This window comes from Bison bison, unplaced genomic scaffold, assembly GCF_000754665.1.
Source record: "Bison bison bison isolate TAMUID 2011002044 unplaced genomic scaffold, Bison_UMD1.0 scf7180017864136, whole genome shotgun sequence".
NCBI lineage: Eukaryota > Metazoa > Chordata > Mammalia > Artiodactyla > Bovidae > Bison > Bison bison.
This window is the reverse complement of record NW_011494708.1, coordinates 2,859,917-2,879,241: the sequence shown is the minus strand read 5'-3', so window position 1 is coordinate 2,879,241 and position 19,325 is coordinate 2,859,917. Positions and strand designations below refer to the sequence as shown.

Genomic DNA, 19,325 nt, shown 5'->3' with positions numbered 1-19,325 from the left:
ATCTCAATCCCTCCCAGCATCAGAGTCTTTTCCAATGAGTCAACTCTTCGCATGAGGTGGCCAAAGTACTGGAGTTTCAGCTTTAGCATCATTCCTTCCAAAGAAATCCCAGGGCTGATCTCCTTCAGAATGGACTGGTTGGATCTCCTTGCAGTCCAAGGGACTCTCAAGAGTCTTCTCCAACACCACAGTTCAAAAGCATCAATTCTTCGGCGCTCAGCCTTCTTCACAGTCCAACTCTCACATCCATACATGACCACTGGAAAAACCATAGCCTTGACTAGAGAGACCTTTGTTGGTAAAGTAATGTCTCTGCTTTTGAATATGCTATCTAGGTTGGTCATAACTTTTCTTCCAGGGAGTAAGCGTCTTTTAATTTCATGGTTTCAGTAACCATCTGCAGTGATTTTGGAGCCCCAAAAAATAGGAAAATAAAAAACAGAGAAGTAAAGTAACTTGATCACAGAGCCAGGAAGCCTAAGATCAGGATTTGAATCCATATCTCTTGAACTCAAGAGCCTAGCCTTTTAATTTGGAGAAGGAAACGGCAACCCACTCCAGTACTCTTGCCTAGAGAATTCTATGGTCAGAGGAGTCTGGTAGGCTACTATCCATGGGGTCGCACAGAGTCGGACATGACTGAAGCGACTTAGCAGCAACTGCAGCAGCCTTTTCAATTAGTTTCCTAATGGAATGAAAATAAATGGTGTTGAATATTCCATATGCAGGTAATTAGGAACTGAACAAAGAGTATATTTGTCCACTTCGGAATGCAAGTCACGCTTTTCAGGGCTTCTCATAGAGATGAGCTCAGAGGTTTGATTCAGATCAGTAGGATCACAAGATATTCTCACTTCTCTGTACAAAGCTTTCAGACTCTGGAAAACTGAATCATTGATAAAAATGATTCCAGCTTCACAAAAAGCTGAAAAAAAGCTAGAATGCTAACTCATTAGTGTCTAGGGAGATAGAGAAGTTACAACCACACCAGCACAGGTGTCAGATGGGTAGCATGGTCTTTTATCAACAGGGAAACCAAGATGAAAAGGTTGCAGAGTGTATTTACTTCCTTCCTTCCTTCTGAAGAAGATTTGAGTCCATTGCAAAGGGAGTGGTTATTTTAAAGCAATACAGTCACTGATGAGGCATGGTGAGTCATTCTTGATGAAAAGGCTAAATCTGCCAAGCTGACAGAAAGACTCATATTGAGTCATTAGTACTCCATCTCTTTTGAGCAGTACTGGGGAAATTCTTCTTTGTCAACAACCACACTTTCAATATTCCATAAGGACATCAGTATTGATTGGGCTCCCCTTTCTTGGTTTGGGATTGTGAAGTCTGCTCTATTCTGATTCTTCTAACTCTGATTACTCCCTCCCCAGCATCACAGTAGCAATTTGAGCAGCTGTCACCAGGAGATGACAATGCCTCAGACTTAGTTACACAGGGATGGGGTAATTGGTCAATCTTCCAGGAGGTATGAATAACTCAGGGAGGATAATGTTACCAGGTAAAGTGAATGATGTTTTAAAAACACTGTTTTTCTTCACATGTGAAAAATGTGACAACTGAGATTGTGAAAGAAATAAATCCAAACACCTAGTGTAGTAGGATTGAGTGCTGGCAGTGGACATGGCTCTAGGTATTTAACTGTGAAGGGACTTAATGTAGGGAATAAGGTGTTTACAAAATCATTGAGGGGTCAAGGGATATGGACTCTAGACTGGGCCTCTGGAAATGCATTCTAGAATACTACAGAACTGACCTACCAGGGGAACTACCACCTCTGTGGCTACTGCTAAGGCTGCTTATGTCAAGAACCCAGAGCTGAGACTGTGTTCCTGGTATCAGGAGGCCATACCACCTCTGGATCCCAGGACGAAAAATTCCATGTCTCTACTGCCTTGTTTGCCAGTGACAATTAACAGTCAGAAAAAAAGCAGGAAATGTCTTCCACCTTCTAAGTCTCATGGAAGTACATCTAATTGGCTAAACTTAATTTGTTTCTATAATGCTAGTTGGGAGTCCAGAGAATGTAGTTTGTAATTGTCCAGTTTTTAGTAAGGGGGCTTCCCTGGTGGCTCAGACAGTAAAGAATCTGCCTGCAATGCAGGAGACTTGGGTTGGGAAGATACAGTGGAGAAATGAATGGCAACCCACTCCAGTATTCTTGCCTGGAGAATTCCATGGACAGAGGAGCCTGGCGTGCTACAGTCCATGAGGTTACAAAGAACTGGACAATGCTGAGCGACGAACACTTTCACTTCTAGTAAGACCAATGAGAAGTAGGCTGAGTGAGACAGTCCACACTCTCCACACTCAGGGTCAAGTGACACACTCACTGCCATGGCCACAAATGGCTGCAACAGCAGAAACCAAGGTCTCCCACTTGCTGAGTGCTCCATCAGTGCAAGTACTGGGCTGAGTTCTTTACACCTATCATTCCTTCCCTGCACTATTATTAGGATCCTTTCATAGAGGAGAGAGCTGGGGTCTTTCTAGAGAGACAGGTAAATTGCACAAGTTTATGCTGGTGCTGACTTCCCTATAGCTCAAATGGTAAAGAATCTGCCTGCAATGCAGGAGAGCAGGGGTCGATTCCTGGGTAGGGAAGATCCTCTGGAGACGGGAACAGCAATCCACTCTAGTTATTCTTTCCTGTAGAATCCAATGGACAGAGAAGCCTGGTGGACTACAGTCCATGGGGTCACAAAGAGTCGGACACAACTGAGTGACTAACACACACATGCTGGAGGAAGAGGAGGAGCCAGCCTCTGAGTTCCATCTGCCTGATTCCAGAGGCTCCTTTCTCACTGCTACTTGACCACCAGCCACCCAGTTCTTTATCACTGCTCCCCCACCCACCATCACTCTGAGCCAAGGGCCTCTGAGGGAAGGGCCTCTTCACTCTCTGTTAAATGCAGCAAGCCTCAGGCTCTGGGCCAGTTCACAGACTCCTGAGAAGTCTCCCACAGCTTTCTTCTTGGTCCCTGCTTTTGAAGTTATTGCAATAATCTCAGTTTTCTTGCTTGGAAGAAGCTTTCTCTACCCACCTCTCCTCCTTCTGGAGAAAGAATTGCTTTACTCATCCCAAGGAAGGTCTTCATTTCCCTTCTGCTACATCCACATCTACTTTTATTTCATCTCTCTCCATCTGAAATACAGATGAAGGCAAGACCAGGATCTCTGAATTCTGAGTCTTAGCAAAATGCAATTACTATATTTCTTTTTTCTTGTTCTAATCACAGGAGACTTCTCTGAGAAACCTAGTTACTGATTCTACCACTCCCTTACTTCCTACTTCTGACTCCTCTTTGAAGCTTGACATTGGTGTGAAAGGTATTTTGCTTCAAATTGCTTAAGAGGTCTCATTAATGAGGTTGACGACAGCCATATCCTGCCATGCTTTGTGAGACTTGTCATTTCCCCCTACCCTGAACATTTAGAACACATGTGAAAGGAATGACAAAGTGATATGGTCATTATTTGTTTATTTGCATCTGTCTTTGGAAAATATCTCCTTAATTTGAAATACCCTCATCTCATGAGGTGTCACTGATTTGTCTCTGGCTCTCTCCCCTCTCTTCATATCTGGGTTCATTCAGCAACCACCAAATGATAAGCAATCTCTGGGACTCATTCTAATTATTTATTCATTCAAATCTGTGAATGCTTACCATGTGCCAGACACCACGCTAACTGCTAGAAAAGTAGGTGAATAAATAGTCATAGTTTCTGTTTTCCAGGAGGTTTCTTTCTAGACATCACCAATGCAGTTTTAAGTAAATATATAAGGAATCTGCCTGCAATGCAGGAGACATGGGTTGGATCCTAGATGGGGAAAGAGCCCCTGGAGAAGGGAATTGTTACCCACTCCAGTATTCTTGCCTGGAGAATCCCATGGGCAGAGGAGCCTGGCAGGCTATAGTCCATAAGCTTGCAAAAAGTCTGACAGGACTGAAGCGATTTAGCATGCACACATGCATGCCCTCTTCCTGCATGAGCCTCCATTTGCATAACAGTCGCCCCTCTAAGAAGTAGGAATGCATCTAAAGTTTACCAACTTGTCCATTTTTAAAATGAGACTTCTAGCACTGTGCTCAAAGTCAGGTACTACTTCAAAAGCTTACATTCAAGTATGTTTACTGTCTGGTCTTCGGTTAATTGACTAGCTCTATTAAGTGCAATAAAGTTCTGCCATTTGGGCTGATTTTTACCTCAGGCAGAGGACTGATTTCCAAAGGAGAGATTAAGTTAGTGATAGTATATCCTGCTTGATAACCTCCAGATTCAGTTTTGAGGTATGAGCCATCAACAAATAATATTAGACCTCAGTTCTCAGTGGCATTCTCTAATACATTTGAGTCATGTACAGAACATCCCCTAACAAAGGCAAGACAATTGTGCTGTTCACCTTCCTCTGGCAGAGTGGCAAAATTCAGTGTTGGAGTGGTGATTAGTTAGTAATGTGAGAGTACAAGAGTAATAATGTCACAGGAGGTTAATCAGCTGGCTGAAAAGTGTTGCATGTTCTCAGCCAGCATTAATGTCTGTCCTATATGAGGAACTATGAGGTCAAATGAGGATCCTAGAGCTAGTTCAGTAAAAACATCAACAATTACTTATTTTTTTAAGCAACAGATACTACTATGGGGGATAAATCTTTCCAATGAAGTCAAGGGTCTAGCAATAGATTTTTGATGGTTCCCATGAAGTTGAATTAAAACCCCAAGGGTTTGTCCAGATTACTTATGCATATATAGACAAAAGGGATTTTTGTATTTAGAAATGCCAGTAAATGAAGCTATTGAAGAACTTTTTTCCTTTTTCAGAGAACCTTTCTGAAAAAGGAAAACACTTTCAATATACTGACTTATCTTTGAACACTTGAGGTGAGTAAATACAGATAGTTGAACAAAAATGACAGGGTTTAATTTAGTAATAGTAGCATCCCTGTCTACCGGGAATTGATGAGGCTGACCATCCGTATATAAGCAGCAGCCATTTTTCCTGGAGGAAAAGAGATTCTAAGCTTAGACGACCTCAGGAGAGCTGGCAATAGTTGGTTAAAAGAGATGTTTGGTCTCTTTGTGTTTCAAGACCACTCTGAACATAGACCCAACAAATTTTCCACCCTTGGCAGGTGAGTGAATTTGAGTGAACGCCCTCTAGACCAAAGGCAAACTCTCAGAACAAAAATCAAGATGAAAGTTGAATCTCATCCAGTTTCACTGGTGACTCATGACAAAATTTGTCCAAGTGGATGCTGGTCTGGTAAGAACAGCCCTCATTAGATCAATACTCATCAGTCTGTGACACTGGTTCGAACAACAGTTTAGAGGACCTGTGCCTGTGTTCTACCTTATGATTCTTCTTCCTATGACAACACTTTCAAACAGCACAATACAAAATAGAAGTATTAAAGAGAACCAAAAAGCATGGAAAGGAATGGTCTGATTCCAAGGATGTCAAATATATGGGAACTAATAACAAAACCTGGGTACCAAACTTATAATAAATAGTTGAATAACTCAACACAAAAACAGTGGAGCCCAGATTTGGCACTTACTTACCATGTTGACACAGACTTGACAGCCAGAAGCAGGGGGGCATTGGGGTATCTGTGAGAACCTCATCCGGCTGAAGGCTGGGGTCCATGGTGATGGACAGTTCAGATCGTGTCTCAGTGGAGTCTCCAGGAAAACTATGGGAATGAATGAAAACCATCCAAATAACAGAAACTTCAGAACTAGAAAGTTTTAAAACAAATTCAGAACTTGCTAGTGTAAGAGATTTAGTCATCATCACTTGCATTTGGCAGACTCAAAGGCAGGCAGGGGAGTGGAAAAGCTTTATGTTAGAAAAGGGGAAGGGTTCAGGTGTGCTCTGATTGGAGACTGTTGGCAAGGGGAAGCTGTTGAACATTTATCATATAGATGTTCAGTGCTGTGCTTTGAACACAAGTGTCAAACATAACCCTCATCAATAAGGAGCTCACAGTCTAGCTGAGGAAGACAGAAAATTATCAACTGAAATGCAATCTGGCAAGTATCATGGCTGATAAATGGCAGGATGGTCTGGGAATACACAGTAGGAACAGTGGTGGAGTGTGAAAGCTTTAGTCATTCAGTTGTGTCCTTTGGGACCCCATGGACTGTAGTTTACCAGGCTTCTCTGTCTATAGAATTCTCCAGGCAAGAACAGTGGAGTGGGTTGCCATTTCCTTCTCCAGGGGATCTCTCCAACCAAAGGATCAAACCTAGCTCTCCTGCATTGCAGAAAGATTCTTTACTGTCTGAGCCACCAGGTTACCTGTTAAACAATGAGTCCCAGGGCAGTGGGGTGTGGTGGGTGTGGGGGATTGGGAGCGAAGGGTCTGATTTGTAAAGATTACTGATTTCAGTGGATTTCTGTGGTGTAAATACTCCCACCCTGGCCAGTTTTAATTTACCAGTAGGATGCCACTAAACAGGTAGTTGGAAAGAGATGTGAAGTAAGGTGCCATTATATCCTGTTTCCACCATACAGTACAGCAGATGTAAATAATCTCAAGAGCACAGATAATAGTAAAATGTAGAAAAATAATTGGGAAATTACGAGTTTGAGTGTTTAGCATATTTTGCTTTTAAGACAATTGGCTTAATTGTAAACTTACAATTAAGAGCCACTGTATTTAAAAACCAACTCACAAAATTATTGAACATTTGACAATCACCTCTTGAAAGAGAATATGAACTATTGTAAATGGGCCCCAGCATACCACTAGAAAAGAGTAATTTAAAGAATTATTGTAGGCTCACCTAGAGTGAAGACTGCAAGGAAATCAATGGGAGGGATCCTGCCTTTTCATCTCCATCTCAAGCACCTAGTGCTAGGTTGTTGAAAAGTCAAAAGTAACTCATTAATTCAATATTTAAAAAAAAAAAAAATTTGAGCCCCTACTATATTCTGGGCACTTTCCCAGGCATTTGGGGAGTACCACAGCAAATACCAAGGCCCTGCCCTTTAGAGGGTTTACATTCTTTTGGGTGTACGTGTGTGTATGTGTATGTTTGTTATAAACGTCTCATCAGGAGGTGGATGATAAGTGTTATGGACAAAAATTTTGTGGTGCAAAGGAGAAAAGGAGTGGGGGCATTGCTATTTCAAATGGGGTTTCCAGACAACTGTCAATGTTGAGATCTATGAAGGAAGGGATGAACGGGTCTGGAATCTGAGAAACATGGCCTGAGTAAGGCTGAAGAGCAGACTCAGATATCTCACCATTCAACAGGACTGGAATACAGCGTAACCTAGGAAATTTTTTCTTCAGGGAAGACACTCACTTGGCCCTGAATCTCCTCAGCCGCTGCTCTCAGGTGCAAAGTCGTTCCTTCATATCTATGGGCAGGGCTAATTTCCTGTACTGGTTGAAGCCTGCCAAACGACCTACACCCTTGCGCAGGCGCAAATGCTTCGTCTTCAGGCACACTATTAGGAGCGGTTCACGCATGTGCGAGAGCGAGACGGAGGTTTTTGTCCCAAGGCCTTCCCGTACCGTCCAGGAGGTGAGTCGTCTCCTGGTTCCGGGGTGTATTTGTTGTGTGTCAGTTGTTCTCCGGTCTCCGACAGCTGTCGCCACTACGGACATGAACCGCGAGCTCTTCGCGGCGGGCGAGCGGCTGGTGTCGCCGGCTTACGTGCGGCAGGGCTGTGAGGCCCGCCGCTCGCACGAGCACCTCATGCGGCTACTTCTGGAGAAGGTACTGGGCTCTGGGATCCCTCCCCAACCGCCGCGCCCCCCAGGCTCCGGCTCCGCCCAGCGCCCCTGTTAGTTCCAGGACATGCCCCACCCGCTCGTATTTGCTGTCTGAACCCTGTCCCCAGACCCTGTCGCAGATTGGCATTGCCCTGTACCGGCTTGCACCGCTCAGGTCCTTCTCAGCTTCGCCAGTGCTGCAAAACCCAGCGTTTTTAGGGGATACGAGGTTTTCGGGATTTTGAGACCCCCCCCCCCTCCTTTTTTTTTTTCCCCTAACTTCGGGTTGGAGAAGCGAGGGGGAGGGGCCACATGATTTAGTTTTTTGTTTGCGGGTAGGGCAAAGTTCGCCTCTTCCAACTTTCACTACTCCCAGGAAACACGTGATGTTTAAATAAACTTAGGTTAATTAACTGGAAGGACTTACCTGGTGACAAAGAATCCGCCCGCCAATGCGGGAGACGTGGGTTCCATTCCTGGGTCGGGAAGACCTCCTGAGGAAGGAAATAGCAACCCACTCCCAATTTTCTAGCCTGGACAATCCAGGCTCCATGGACAAAGGAGCCTGGCGGACTACAGTCCGTGGGGTCTCAAAGAGTCAGACAGGACTTAGCGACAAAACAAGGCACTTAAAATCAGTCAATCCTAAAGGAAATCAACCCTGAATATTCACTGAAAGGACTGATGCTGAAACCCCAATGCTTTGGCCACCTGATGCAGGGAGCCGACTCATTGGAAAAGACCGCGAAGCTGGGAACGATTGAAGGCAAAAGGAGAAGGGGGCGACAGAGTATGAGATGGTTAGGTAACACCCCGGGATGGACAGGAATTTGAGCAAAGTCTGGAAGATAGTCGAGGACCGAGGAGCCTGGAGTGCTGCAGTCCTTGGGGTCTCAAAAGAGTCGGACCCGTTAGTGACTGAACAACATGCTAACTCACAACAAGTATTGCTGAGGAACTTCACAGTTCTCCTGGTTCTTGCCAGCATCCTGAATTTTAATCTCAGTACAGTTTGGCAACCCCAGTTTTAACACCCTGGTTTGAAAAATCCTAGTTGAAGATAAGGTTTATTTGCCTTCAGTTACTTTTGTTACAGCTTTAAACCTGAGTAAATCTCATTGTATGCATTTATCATCACTTCTTGGACCAGTCTGTAGATAATTGTAATGGATTGTAACAAACATTTTGCCTCCTGAGGGTTTCTTCATAGTGTTGAATTCATGTCTGAATTTTAGAAAGCAAGGAGCATGGCAGAATTTGCATGGAAAAGTTTTGAAGTTCGTTGAAGTAGAGTTCTAGGGAATGATGTTTTTTTTAATATAGTCATAAGCTTTTTTTCCCCTCCTTTTTTAAGGGCAAGTGTCCAGAGGATGGTTGGGATGAAAGTACACTTGAACTCTTTTTACATGAACTTGCAGTTATGGACAGCAACAATTTCCTGGGCAATTGTGGTGTGGGAGAAAGGGAAGGAAGAGTGGCATCTGCATTAGTTGCTCGGCGACATTACAGGTATGTTTTTTTTTTTTAAGTACAAAGCATTTCTTTTTTCTTTGTTAAAAACCATGGTGGCAGTATTAATAATATTAAATTATAAAATGTTCCTTTGTAACCTACTTCTTGTTTAAATGGACATGTGAACTAGCTGCAACAGGGAGATGGAAACAATTTATCTGAATAGGTGTTTTTTAAGACAGTAGGGTAAAAGTTCTAGTATGTGGTGGTTATCCTGTCAGGTCTGGGTTGTTAAAAATACTGGCTGTATGTTGTGTTAACAGTGTTTAACCTAACCTATTTGATTATAAGAGTTTTAAAAGTGTTAGGGTTGTTTATAATTTTCCACGTTTCTTTTCTAACATTGCAAATTTTTTTAATAGAATGCTATATGGATAGAACTTTCCATCATTCACTCACATCTAAATTGAATCCCATTATATGAGTATCCTGCTTTGTTGCAGTAGGTGTAGGAAAGGTATATTATATTTAATTTCAGGTCATTAAATCACTTTTTTCTTTTGTATTATTTCAGAAACATTATTCCATCAATTCTGACAATGATTTAGTTGTCAGTGGTTTGAAATATGATTTCTCTGTTCTCCAACTTTTCCTTGAAAAATAGGTAAACTCTTTAAAACTCATGTGTTCCATGATTTTAAATCATGATGAAATTTTCCTCGGGATAGTAGAATTTTATTTCAGCCCAAACTATTGTCAAAGCTAATGATAACAAATGTATGAACTAGATGAAAAATTCATGGTTAAAAATAAGCTGATAACACGGTTGATAATATATGTTAAAAAAAGAAAAAAAAACTTTGTACCTGAGGTTGCAGAGGTAATGGAGTATGACACTAGTGTTCTGTGATAATTCCTATGTGCAGAGTTTCTAATCTAGGCAACTATAAATGATAAATCAAATTTAAAATGAATGGTTTGTACACTAATTTTATGCTAAGGAGCATATAATTCTTCTAAACTTAAGGCAATGTTTGAAACATCAGTTCATCTCTGTTGGAACTTAGCTCACTGCTCTGATTAGAGAAATAGAAAGAAAGAAGATAAGTTAGTATTGCATATATTCTGGTTTTCCATTGCTGTATAACAAACCACCTCAAAACATAGTGGCTTAAAGCAGTCACTTATTGTTGTCTCTCACAGTTCTACAGGTTACCTGGACTCCGCAGGTAATTACTGCTTCAGGTCTCTCATGTATACGGTCCAGCTGAGAGTTTAGTCATCTGAAGGTTCAACTGGGCAGTTTATCCAAATTCAGTCACTTAGATGGCTGGGAATTGAGATGGCCTCTCCAAGTGGCTTGACTTGGGTTTCCACCAGCATGGCAACTGGATTTGAAGAGAGAAACCCTCTCCTCCTCTCCCCAACCTCCCCTTGAGCAAACCCTTCAAGAGGCCAGGTAGAAGCTTTAAGACTTATTATGACCTAGCTCAGAAGTTCCACACCATCATGTCTGCTTGATTCTTCCAGACCAAACAAATCACTGAGGCCAGCCCAGATTAAATCTGGGGAATTAGACTCCATCTCTTGGTGTGGCAGTGGCATATGGGCATAGAGAGAAAAGAAATCAATAGTAGCCATCTTTGAAGACTAGCAACCACAGCATAATTGATGAATTTGTTTTAACTAGATATTTCCACATTATTAATAGTCAAATATAGTGTTTATTTGGTTATTTGTATTTGTATACTTATACAGTGGATTACTTAACACTGAACATTTTTGTCCAGTTGTTGGCCCATTTTTTGCTTAGGTTCATTCATGGAATTGGACGATCAGGTGATATTTCTGCTGTGCAACCCAAAGCTGCAGGTTCTAGCCTTTTGAACAAAATTACCAATTCTTTGGTACTGGACATCATAAAATTGGCTGGTATGTACTGTGTTAATCATAATACTTTTGGCTGACCAGTCACACAAACCTTTGCCTAATTTCTTTTATTAATGCTTCTTTCCAAAAGGAGTATAAATGGCTTTTGAAAAGATGTATATAAAACCTTTAGAATAAGATGGAAAATAAGAGCCATAAGCCTGAAGGATGAATTTAGCAGTGAGCTTCCTGAGCAGGAATACAGAAGAAGTATTAAGTCTATAACTCTTTTATTTGATAGAAGTATATAATTTCTTTAAGAAGGATGCTAGTTTTTCAATGGAATAACTAATTTCTGTTTTTCTTCTTATTTGTAGGTGTCCATACAGTGACCAGCTGCTTTGTAGTTCCAATGGCAACTGGTATGAGTCTAACCCTGTGTTTCTTAACATTGCGACACAGAAGACCAAAGGCAAAGTATATTATATGGCCACGAATAGACCAGAAGTCTTGCTTTAAATCCATGATCACTGCAGGTAAAAAAAGAGAAGCAGCATATATGTCTTCAATACCACAGAAAATTTAAACATTTTATATAGAGGCAAATAAGTGAAAAAGAAACTAAAGTGAAGTTACTCAGTCGTGTCTGTCTCTGTGACGCCATGGACTGTAGCCTGCCAGGTTCCTCCATCCATGGGATTTTCCAAGCAAGAATACTGGAGTGGGTTGCTGTTTCCTTCTCCAGGGGATCTTCCCAACCCAGGGATTGAACCTGGATCTCCTGCACTGCAGGCAGACTCTTTACCATCTGAGCTACCAAATAAACCTGTTCCTATTCCTTTTTTTTAATTGTGGTAAAACATACATAACAAAATTTATTATTTTAACTGATTTTAAATATATAGTTTCTTGATATTAAGTACATTCATCATGTTTGAACCATCACTGTCATCTCTCTACAGAACTTTTTCATCCTCTTAAACTGAAACTCTACCTATTAAACAATAACTCTCCCCTGCCCTCCACCCCAGGTCTACTTTCTGTCTATGAATTTGTCCTTCATATAGGTAGAATTATAGACTATTTGTCCTTTCGTGACTGGCTTATTTGACTTAGCATAATATCTTTAAGGTTCATCCATGTTATAGCATGTACCAGAATTTCCTTCTTCTTTTAAGACTCCCATTGTGTGTGTGTGTGTGTGCGCGCGTGCCTGAGTGCATATTGCATGTATATATATATCTCATTTTGTTTATTCATTTACTGGTGGACACTTGGATTGCTTCCGCCTTTTGGCTATGGTGAATAATGCTGCTAAGAACATGGGTATACATATCCTGTTTGAGTCCCTGCTGTGAATTCTGAAAAGTATACACTCAAGAAGTGGAAGTGTTGCATTTTATGCCCCCGTTCTTTAAAATGGGGATATGATTACCTACGATTGTTTTCAGGATTAAATGGGATAACATATGAAATGCGGGCAATAATCCCTGGAGCATACAAGGTGCTTCAGGAATGTTTGTTGTATGTACATGAGTGGAATACCTATAAATAATTACCATGAATCAAAGTACAGGAATACAGACATCACTGAGTATAGATGAGAAGAAACTTTAAATTGGCATTTTAGTATTTGGCTTCCTGATTAGGACAAGTCAAATTTGAGAATTTAAAGTTATTTTTGAATGACCTCAGTCTGTTGTATGAAATGAACAGTATTGGACTGTAATTAAACTGCTTAAATAATTCTAAAGAAACTCGGGTAAAGGGATTCATAATAAGGTCATATAGCAGAAATAGACTTTTAACTGGCATAAATCTGTCAAGTCTGTTAATTTGCAAACTATTAACCAAAAATCTGATAACCAAACTTATGGAAAGATTGATATATTGAAAAACTGGAAACTTTTTCCAAAAGGTGTTATGATTTGGACTACATTATGTTCTTAGGAAGCAAGATGGTTGTATTCATAGAAAAACAACACAAACTTGCATTGTAGTTGTTTGAAAGCAAAAATAGGGTTGAATCTAGAGAATTTGATAATGGAAAATTAGCTATCCTTAGGATGTTATTTATTTAAGTAAAGTTTTGTTTTAGTAGCTGCTTAGATATGAAGTCTAGACTTCTGTGGACCAGCATGTGAATTGATGATTTTATAGTGGCTGAAGTTTTATATTTCTGTAGGTAGAATGCAGACAACTTGTTGTGGATTCTAAAACAGAAATGAAAACTATTTGCACTGAACTCTGCTTTAAATTGCTGTGTGACCTTGGGGAAGCCACTTAATCTTCCTAAACTTTGGCTCCCTTATCTTTGAAATGAGTAAGTTGAGTTAAATGGTTTCTAAATCCCTTATAGCTTTTAAATCCATGAATCTAGCCTACTGCTAGATCTGGTATTTGGGAAGACTTAAGATGTGAGTACATAATAACTTTATGTGCAAAACAATTTTTATATTTAAATTATAGAAGGCTGTTACAAGCTATGAGATGGGTCTCCTAAAATGTGTTTTATTTTTCTTTAGAGGTAAAACATTAAGTGCATGATTGTGATTTGTTCCAGTACTTGAATTGTATTATTTTTGTTCATCTCTGAAATAAAGTGTACTTTAAAATAAAACTTGTGTTGCCAGAGATTGAGTAGATTTACTTTTTGGTGGACTGAAATTGAACAGGGCTCAGTGACCTCTTTTGTCATCAATGACTGTGTTATTACTTTCCTAGGCATCTATTCAACACTTGTTTTCGTTTCTTCCCAGAATTAGTCTTTCTTGTCATATCAAAATATTAAATGGATTTGTGATCCTACCTGTCCTTCACATTGTTTTGACCTGCCTTTGCCTCATGCCAGTATTAAGCCAGGTCTTTATATTAGAGAAGGGTCCATTGACCAAAATAAATATTTAAGAGTTCTGTATAGAATAGGACTGCTTCCTAGAGTCCAGGATCTCCCCTTATTCTAACATTTTGGTTTCTGGTTGACTTGGTTAGGTTTTGAGCCTGTGGTGATAGAGAACATTTTAGAAGGTGACGAGCTGCGCACAGACCTGAAAGCAGTGGAGGCTAAAGTCCAGGAACTTGGGCCTGATCACGTTCTGTGTGTTCATTCTACCACATCCTGTTTTGCTCCAAGGGTGCCTGATAGGTAAATGATTTGTGAACTTTGTCTTTCACTGTTCATCAGTCTTTAAAATGCACTTATACTAATTCTGAGAGATGTCTAAGTAACATTTGGCAGTTAATGCTACTTGAATGGACTGTTGAAGAAACAACATAATGGCTTCAGAAAATAAAAATATGATATAGAAGAAGGAAAAGCAACTAGTACCAAGTGGAGACCCTTTTTATCACCTGAAAAGACTCAGAGCATCTGTTTTCTTGCTCTTCATTATGTTTCTGGCTTTCTAGCATCCTTTTTGTCATTATTTAATAGAAGTTTCTAAGCTAAATTTTGGATTTACATATTTGGTTTTATTGCCATCTCCACTTACTTGATCTTACAGTTTGTTTTCATATATAGAAACTATCAGCATTATAATAACAGATTTTAAACAGAAAATTTTAGGATTATTTATTGTCCACTGATGCATGTTGATGTATGGCAAAACCAATACAATATTGTAAAGTAAGAATAATAAAAATTAAAAAATAAATAAATTGGAAGACTAACCCAGATATACAGTTAGGTATATAATTATCCTTGCATTTAGAGAAAATGCAAATGTTTAAAAATGGCAACTGTTTCCTTTACTAAAGGATGGCCACAAGCTTTTGCTCTGAAAATGTGGTAGGCTTAGGTATAGTAATATATATTTCTAGTTTTGACAGCAACTGTTTGTTTCATTTTAACATTTTTAATATAAGTACTAATAATTTATAAAAACTACATTGACTTTGGACTGTTTTCATAGCATCAAGTTACACTTTGATTTTAGTTCATGAAGTCACGTGATTTGACAATAATGAATACATGTTAGCTCTTTATAGGCAGATTTTAAGACTTTTTTAAGACACTTGCTTCATTCATGAGCTTGAGTGCTGTTTTCAGATTATGTTACATATGCTTGAGTTGTTTATTCATTACTTATCAAATTTTAAATTTGTATTGAAATATTAAATAAACATCTTTATTTCTTCATTGATGTTTTTGCTATCTAGAAAAATTTTAATGTGATGGAAATAAATTACATTTCTAAAAACAGCATATGGATATTTGCATTATTATAGATAATTTGTCCTTGAGGATATTTTTGTGAGGATATTTTTGTTTTTGTTTCATTTTGACTTTTTTTTAAATTGACATATGGTTGATTTGCAGTGTTGTGTTTCTGGTGTACAGAAAAGTGATTCAGTTATACATATACATATAAAAATAATATACATGTTGTTTTTTTATATCTTTTCCATTAGGATTTATTAAAGGATATTGAATATAGCTCCCTGTGCTATACAGTATGACCTTGTGGTTTATCTGTTTTACATGTAGTAGTTTGTATCTGCTGATCCCAAACTTCTTATTTATCCTTCCCCCACCCTCTTTCCCTTTTGGTAATCATAAATTTCTTCTCTGTGTCTGTGAGTTGTTTCTGTTTTGTAAGTTTATTCATTTGTATCATTTTAAATTCTGCATATAAGTGATATCAAATTGTAATTTTCTTTCTCTGACTTGCTTCACTTAGTATGCTAATCTCTAGGTCAGTCTATATTGCTGCAATTGGTGTTATTTTGTTCTTTTTTTATGGCTGAGTAGTATTCCATTGTATATATAGGCCACATCTTTATCCATTCACCTATAGGTAGGCATTCAGGTTGCTTCCATGTTTTGGCTATTGTAGATAGTGCCATTATGAATATAGCTCAGTCACTCAGTCGTGTCTGAATCTTTGTGGCCCCATGGACTGTGTAGTCTGCCAGGCTCCTTTGTCCATGGGATTATCCAAGAAGAATACTGGAGTGGGTGTCATTTCACACTGCAGGGAATCTTCCCACCTCAGACACTGAACCTGTGTCTCATGCGTTGGCAGGGAGATTTTTTTTTACCACTAATGCCACCTGGGGAAGCCCTCGTTATGAATATAGGGATGCATGTGTTTGTTTGAATTAAGAGTTTTGTCTACATGTATGTGCAGAAGTGGGAATGCTGGATCCTATGGCAACTCTATTTTTCGTTTTTTTAAGGAATCGCCATTCTCTTTTTCCATAGTGGCTGCATCAGTTTACATTCCCGCAAACAATGAAGGAGGGTTTCCTTTTCCCCACACCCTCTCCAGCACTTATTATTTGTAGATTTTTTTAATGATGGCCATTCTGAGTGGTGTGAGGTGATACCTCATTGAAGTTTTGATTTGCATCTCTATAATAATTAGTGATGTTGAGCATCTTTTCATGTGCCTGTTGGCCATCTGTATCATTTTGAATAACTTTATTACCTGGTATAGGATAAGTACATTTTGTGTGTATTATCCTTTAGAAAAAATCAGGTTTTTTTTTTCAGTCAGAATTCTCATGTTTATTCTTATGTTAAATGCTACTGTTATTGGTGTTATATAATGAATGTTCCTGATTAGAGTGAACTTTAGGAATATGATGATGCTCAGTTATTAGTAATATGTTTGAATTTCTGATTTTATTAAATTTAAAAATACATTTTTATTTCCTTACATTAAGTTTAATTCCTTTATAGTTTTAATTTGAATGTATATATTATCTTTATTAATTGGACAGTATTATGGAGCAAAATCAAAGAAAATGTTTTTTTAAAGTATCATTTCTTAAATTGATAACTTAAATTGGATTCTGAGTTAGAATACAGTCCAATTCACGTCAAAAATATTTTTTTGTTTCTCCTTGCCCTCTTAATACACATTGTAAATATTAGCAATTTGATTAATTCAGAATATTTAAAACTACTCACAAGTCCTTTTTTTTAAAGTACTTTGTTATTATGATGCTTTATTCTAAAAGAAGTTTGTTCCGTTATTAAGAAATACTTTCATTAAAATACAAACATGTGAAAGTGTCTTTTATAAAAAAAATACTTGTGTGTATTCCGGAAGGTCTATTTTTGTTAAAAACAACATCTGATTAGTTTTCTGCCTTGATTTGTGAGGTTTATGAAAATGAGTGATAAAATGAGTTTTTAATTCATAAAACAAAACTTTAGGGATATAAATTGAAAACTTCTGATGTTGAATAATGTTATTCCTATTTGTAGTTTAAAAACATATTAATGTACATCTACTGTAAAAGGAAAATGTGCTATGGATAAATAGATAGTTAAGCTATTATATATTTATAATACATTCTTATGGGGAAGAATTTTTTTCTTTTAACATGCTTTGCTTTCAAATTTTATATTGTAGAGAGCATTTTTTAATAATTTTATCAAGCCATAAGGTTTTGTTTTAGCTTCATAGCATGAAGACATTTCTGTTAGAGATGACCTCAGTCACAAGTAGTATTTAGTTTTACAAAAGAGCATTATTTATTACACTCCAATTGAAATTTATTACCTTACTTTGCATAAAGTTAGACTCTCAGATTGTCTTAATATGAGAAGTATCAAATGAAAAAGTAAGAGTGAATTTTAAACCAGCAGCTATTTAAAAGATTCTTTAGTATCCAAGTTGTTGGAAAACGTTATTTTGGTACTCAAGTAGTTTAATGTTCTGTATTTTTTAATACATTAAAGTCTGTTTGAAAATGTATTTTTTACTTTATGAGATGCTTCATATGAGACTTCTTAGGATTTCAAGATATGCTAATTATTTTGCAGATATTAGCTTTGGAGTGATAAGCAACTGAAAGCATTTAAAAATGAGCATCTCAACCTTGTAAGAACTGTATAAATAATCTGCTTCTTGCTTTTTATATCGAAAATTTTCAAGTGATTTAAAAGCTACCGTCTATATAGATTTTTCTAAACACTTGTTTTCTTATTTTTATTGGTAACATTAATTTAAAAGCTTTTTCAGGCTTATCCCTAAGTACCTACTATGTATATTAAAGGTGCCAAATTATATGCTGAGATACTGCTGTAAAAATTTCAGTTTGTCATTTTCTCCCCTAGTATACTTTTTTGCTATTTAGTCGCTAAGTCGTTTGTGACCCCATGATTATAGCTCACTAGGCACCTCTGTCCATGGGACTTCCCAGGGAAGAATCCTGGAGTGGGTTGCCATATGGATAACTTAAATTTTAAAACTTTTTTTGTAGTTTATTAAGGCAGAGTATGAATACATCTTTCTATTGAATATGTTTATAGGTTAGAAGAACTGGCTGTGATTTGTGCTAATTATGGCATTCCACATATAGTCAACAATGCTTATGGAGTGCAATCTTCAAAGTGCATGCACCTCATTCAGCAGGTAAGAGCTTCAAAAGATATGTCAAGAAAAAATGTATTTTAACATACTTGGGATTATTACTTTGTTTTTCTTGCAACCTAATATAGAAAGACAGTTAGTTTAGCATCTTCATTTTTATGGAGCATTAGGAATTTGCATCCAGTAGTTACTAGTGAAAGTCATTATTTGTTGCTAGTGGCATTGGACTATAGCTATGCTCAGAACGGATATAAAAATATTTTGCCACAGAACACAGAGCTGAGCTTCCTATGCTATAGAGCAGGTTCCCAGTAGCTCTCTACTCTACACATGGTAGTTGGTAGTGTGTATTTATCCGTCCTAGTCTCTCAGTTCATCCTACCCAAGGTGGGAGGTGGAAGGGAGGTCCAAGGTGGGGGGCTATATGTAGCCAATTCACTTCATTGTATAGCAGAAACTAATACAACATTGGACATTACCAGATGGTCAATACCGAAATCAGATTGATTATATACTTTGCAGTCAAAGATGGAGAAGTTCTATGTAGTCAGCAAAAACAAGACTGGAAGCCGACTGGAGCTCAGATCATGAACTCCTTATTGCAAAATTCAGACTTAAATTGAAGAAAGTAGGGAAAACCACTAGACCATTCAGGTATGACCTATATCAAATCCCTTAACGATTATACAGAGGAAGTGACAATACATTCAGGGAATTAAATCTGATAGAATGCCTGAAGAACTATGGACAGAGGTTCGTGACATTGTACAGGAGGCAGTGATCAAGACTATCCCCAAGAAAAGGAGATTCAAGAAGGCAAAATGGTTGAGGAGGCCTTACAAATAGCTGTGAAAGAAGAGAAGGAAAAGGCAAAGGAGAAAAGCAAAGATATACCCATTTGAATGCAGAGTTCCAAAGAATAGCAAGGAGAGATAAGAAAG

General features: G+C 38.4%; 1 protein-coding gene across 1 annotated transcript in view; it reads left to right on the top strand.

Moving 5' to 3' along the window:
• The first annotated feature begins 7,553 nt into the window (after positions 1 to 7,553).
• SEPSECS (Sep (O-phosphoserine) tRNA:Sec (selenocysteine) tRNA synthase) overlaps positions 7,554 to 19,325 on the top strand; it is a 38,383-nt gene continuing 26,611 nt past the window's right edge. Inside the window, exons 1-6 of the mRNA XM_010839920.1 lie at positions 7,554 to 7,742; positions 9,093 to 9,247; positions 11,004 to 11,122; positions 11,437 to 11,595; positions 14,051 to 14,204; positions 18,324 to 18,426. Coding sequence (XP_010838222.1) covers positions 7,629 to 7,742; positions 9,093 to 9,247; positions 11,004 to 11,122; positions 11,437 to 11,595; positions 14,051 to 14,204; positions 18,324 to 18,426 — 804 coding nt within the window. The 5' untranslated portion in view covers positions 7,554 to 7,628. The remainder of the gene's footprint in view (positions 7,743 to 9,092; positions 9,248 to 11,003; positions 11,123 to 11,436; positions 11,596 to 14,050; positions 14,205 to 18,323; positions 18,427 to 19,325) is intronic.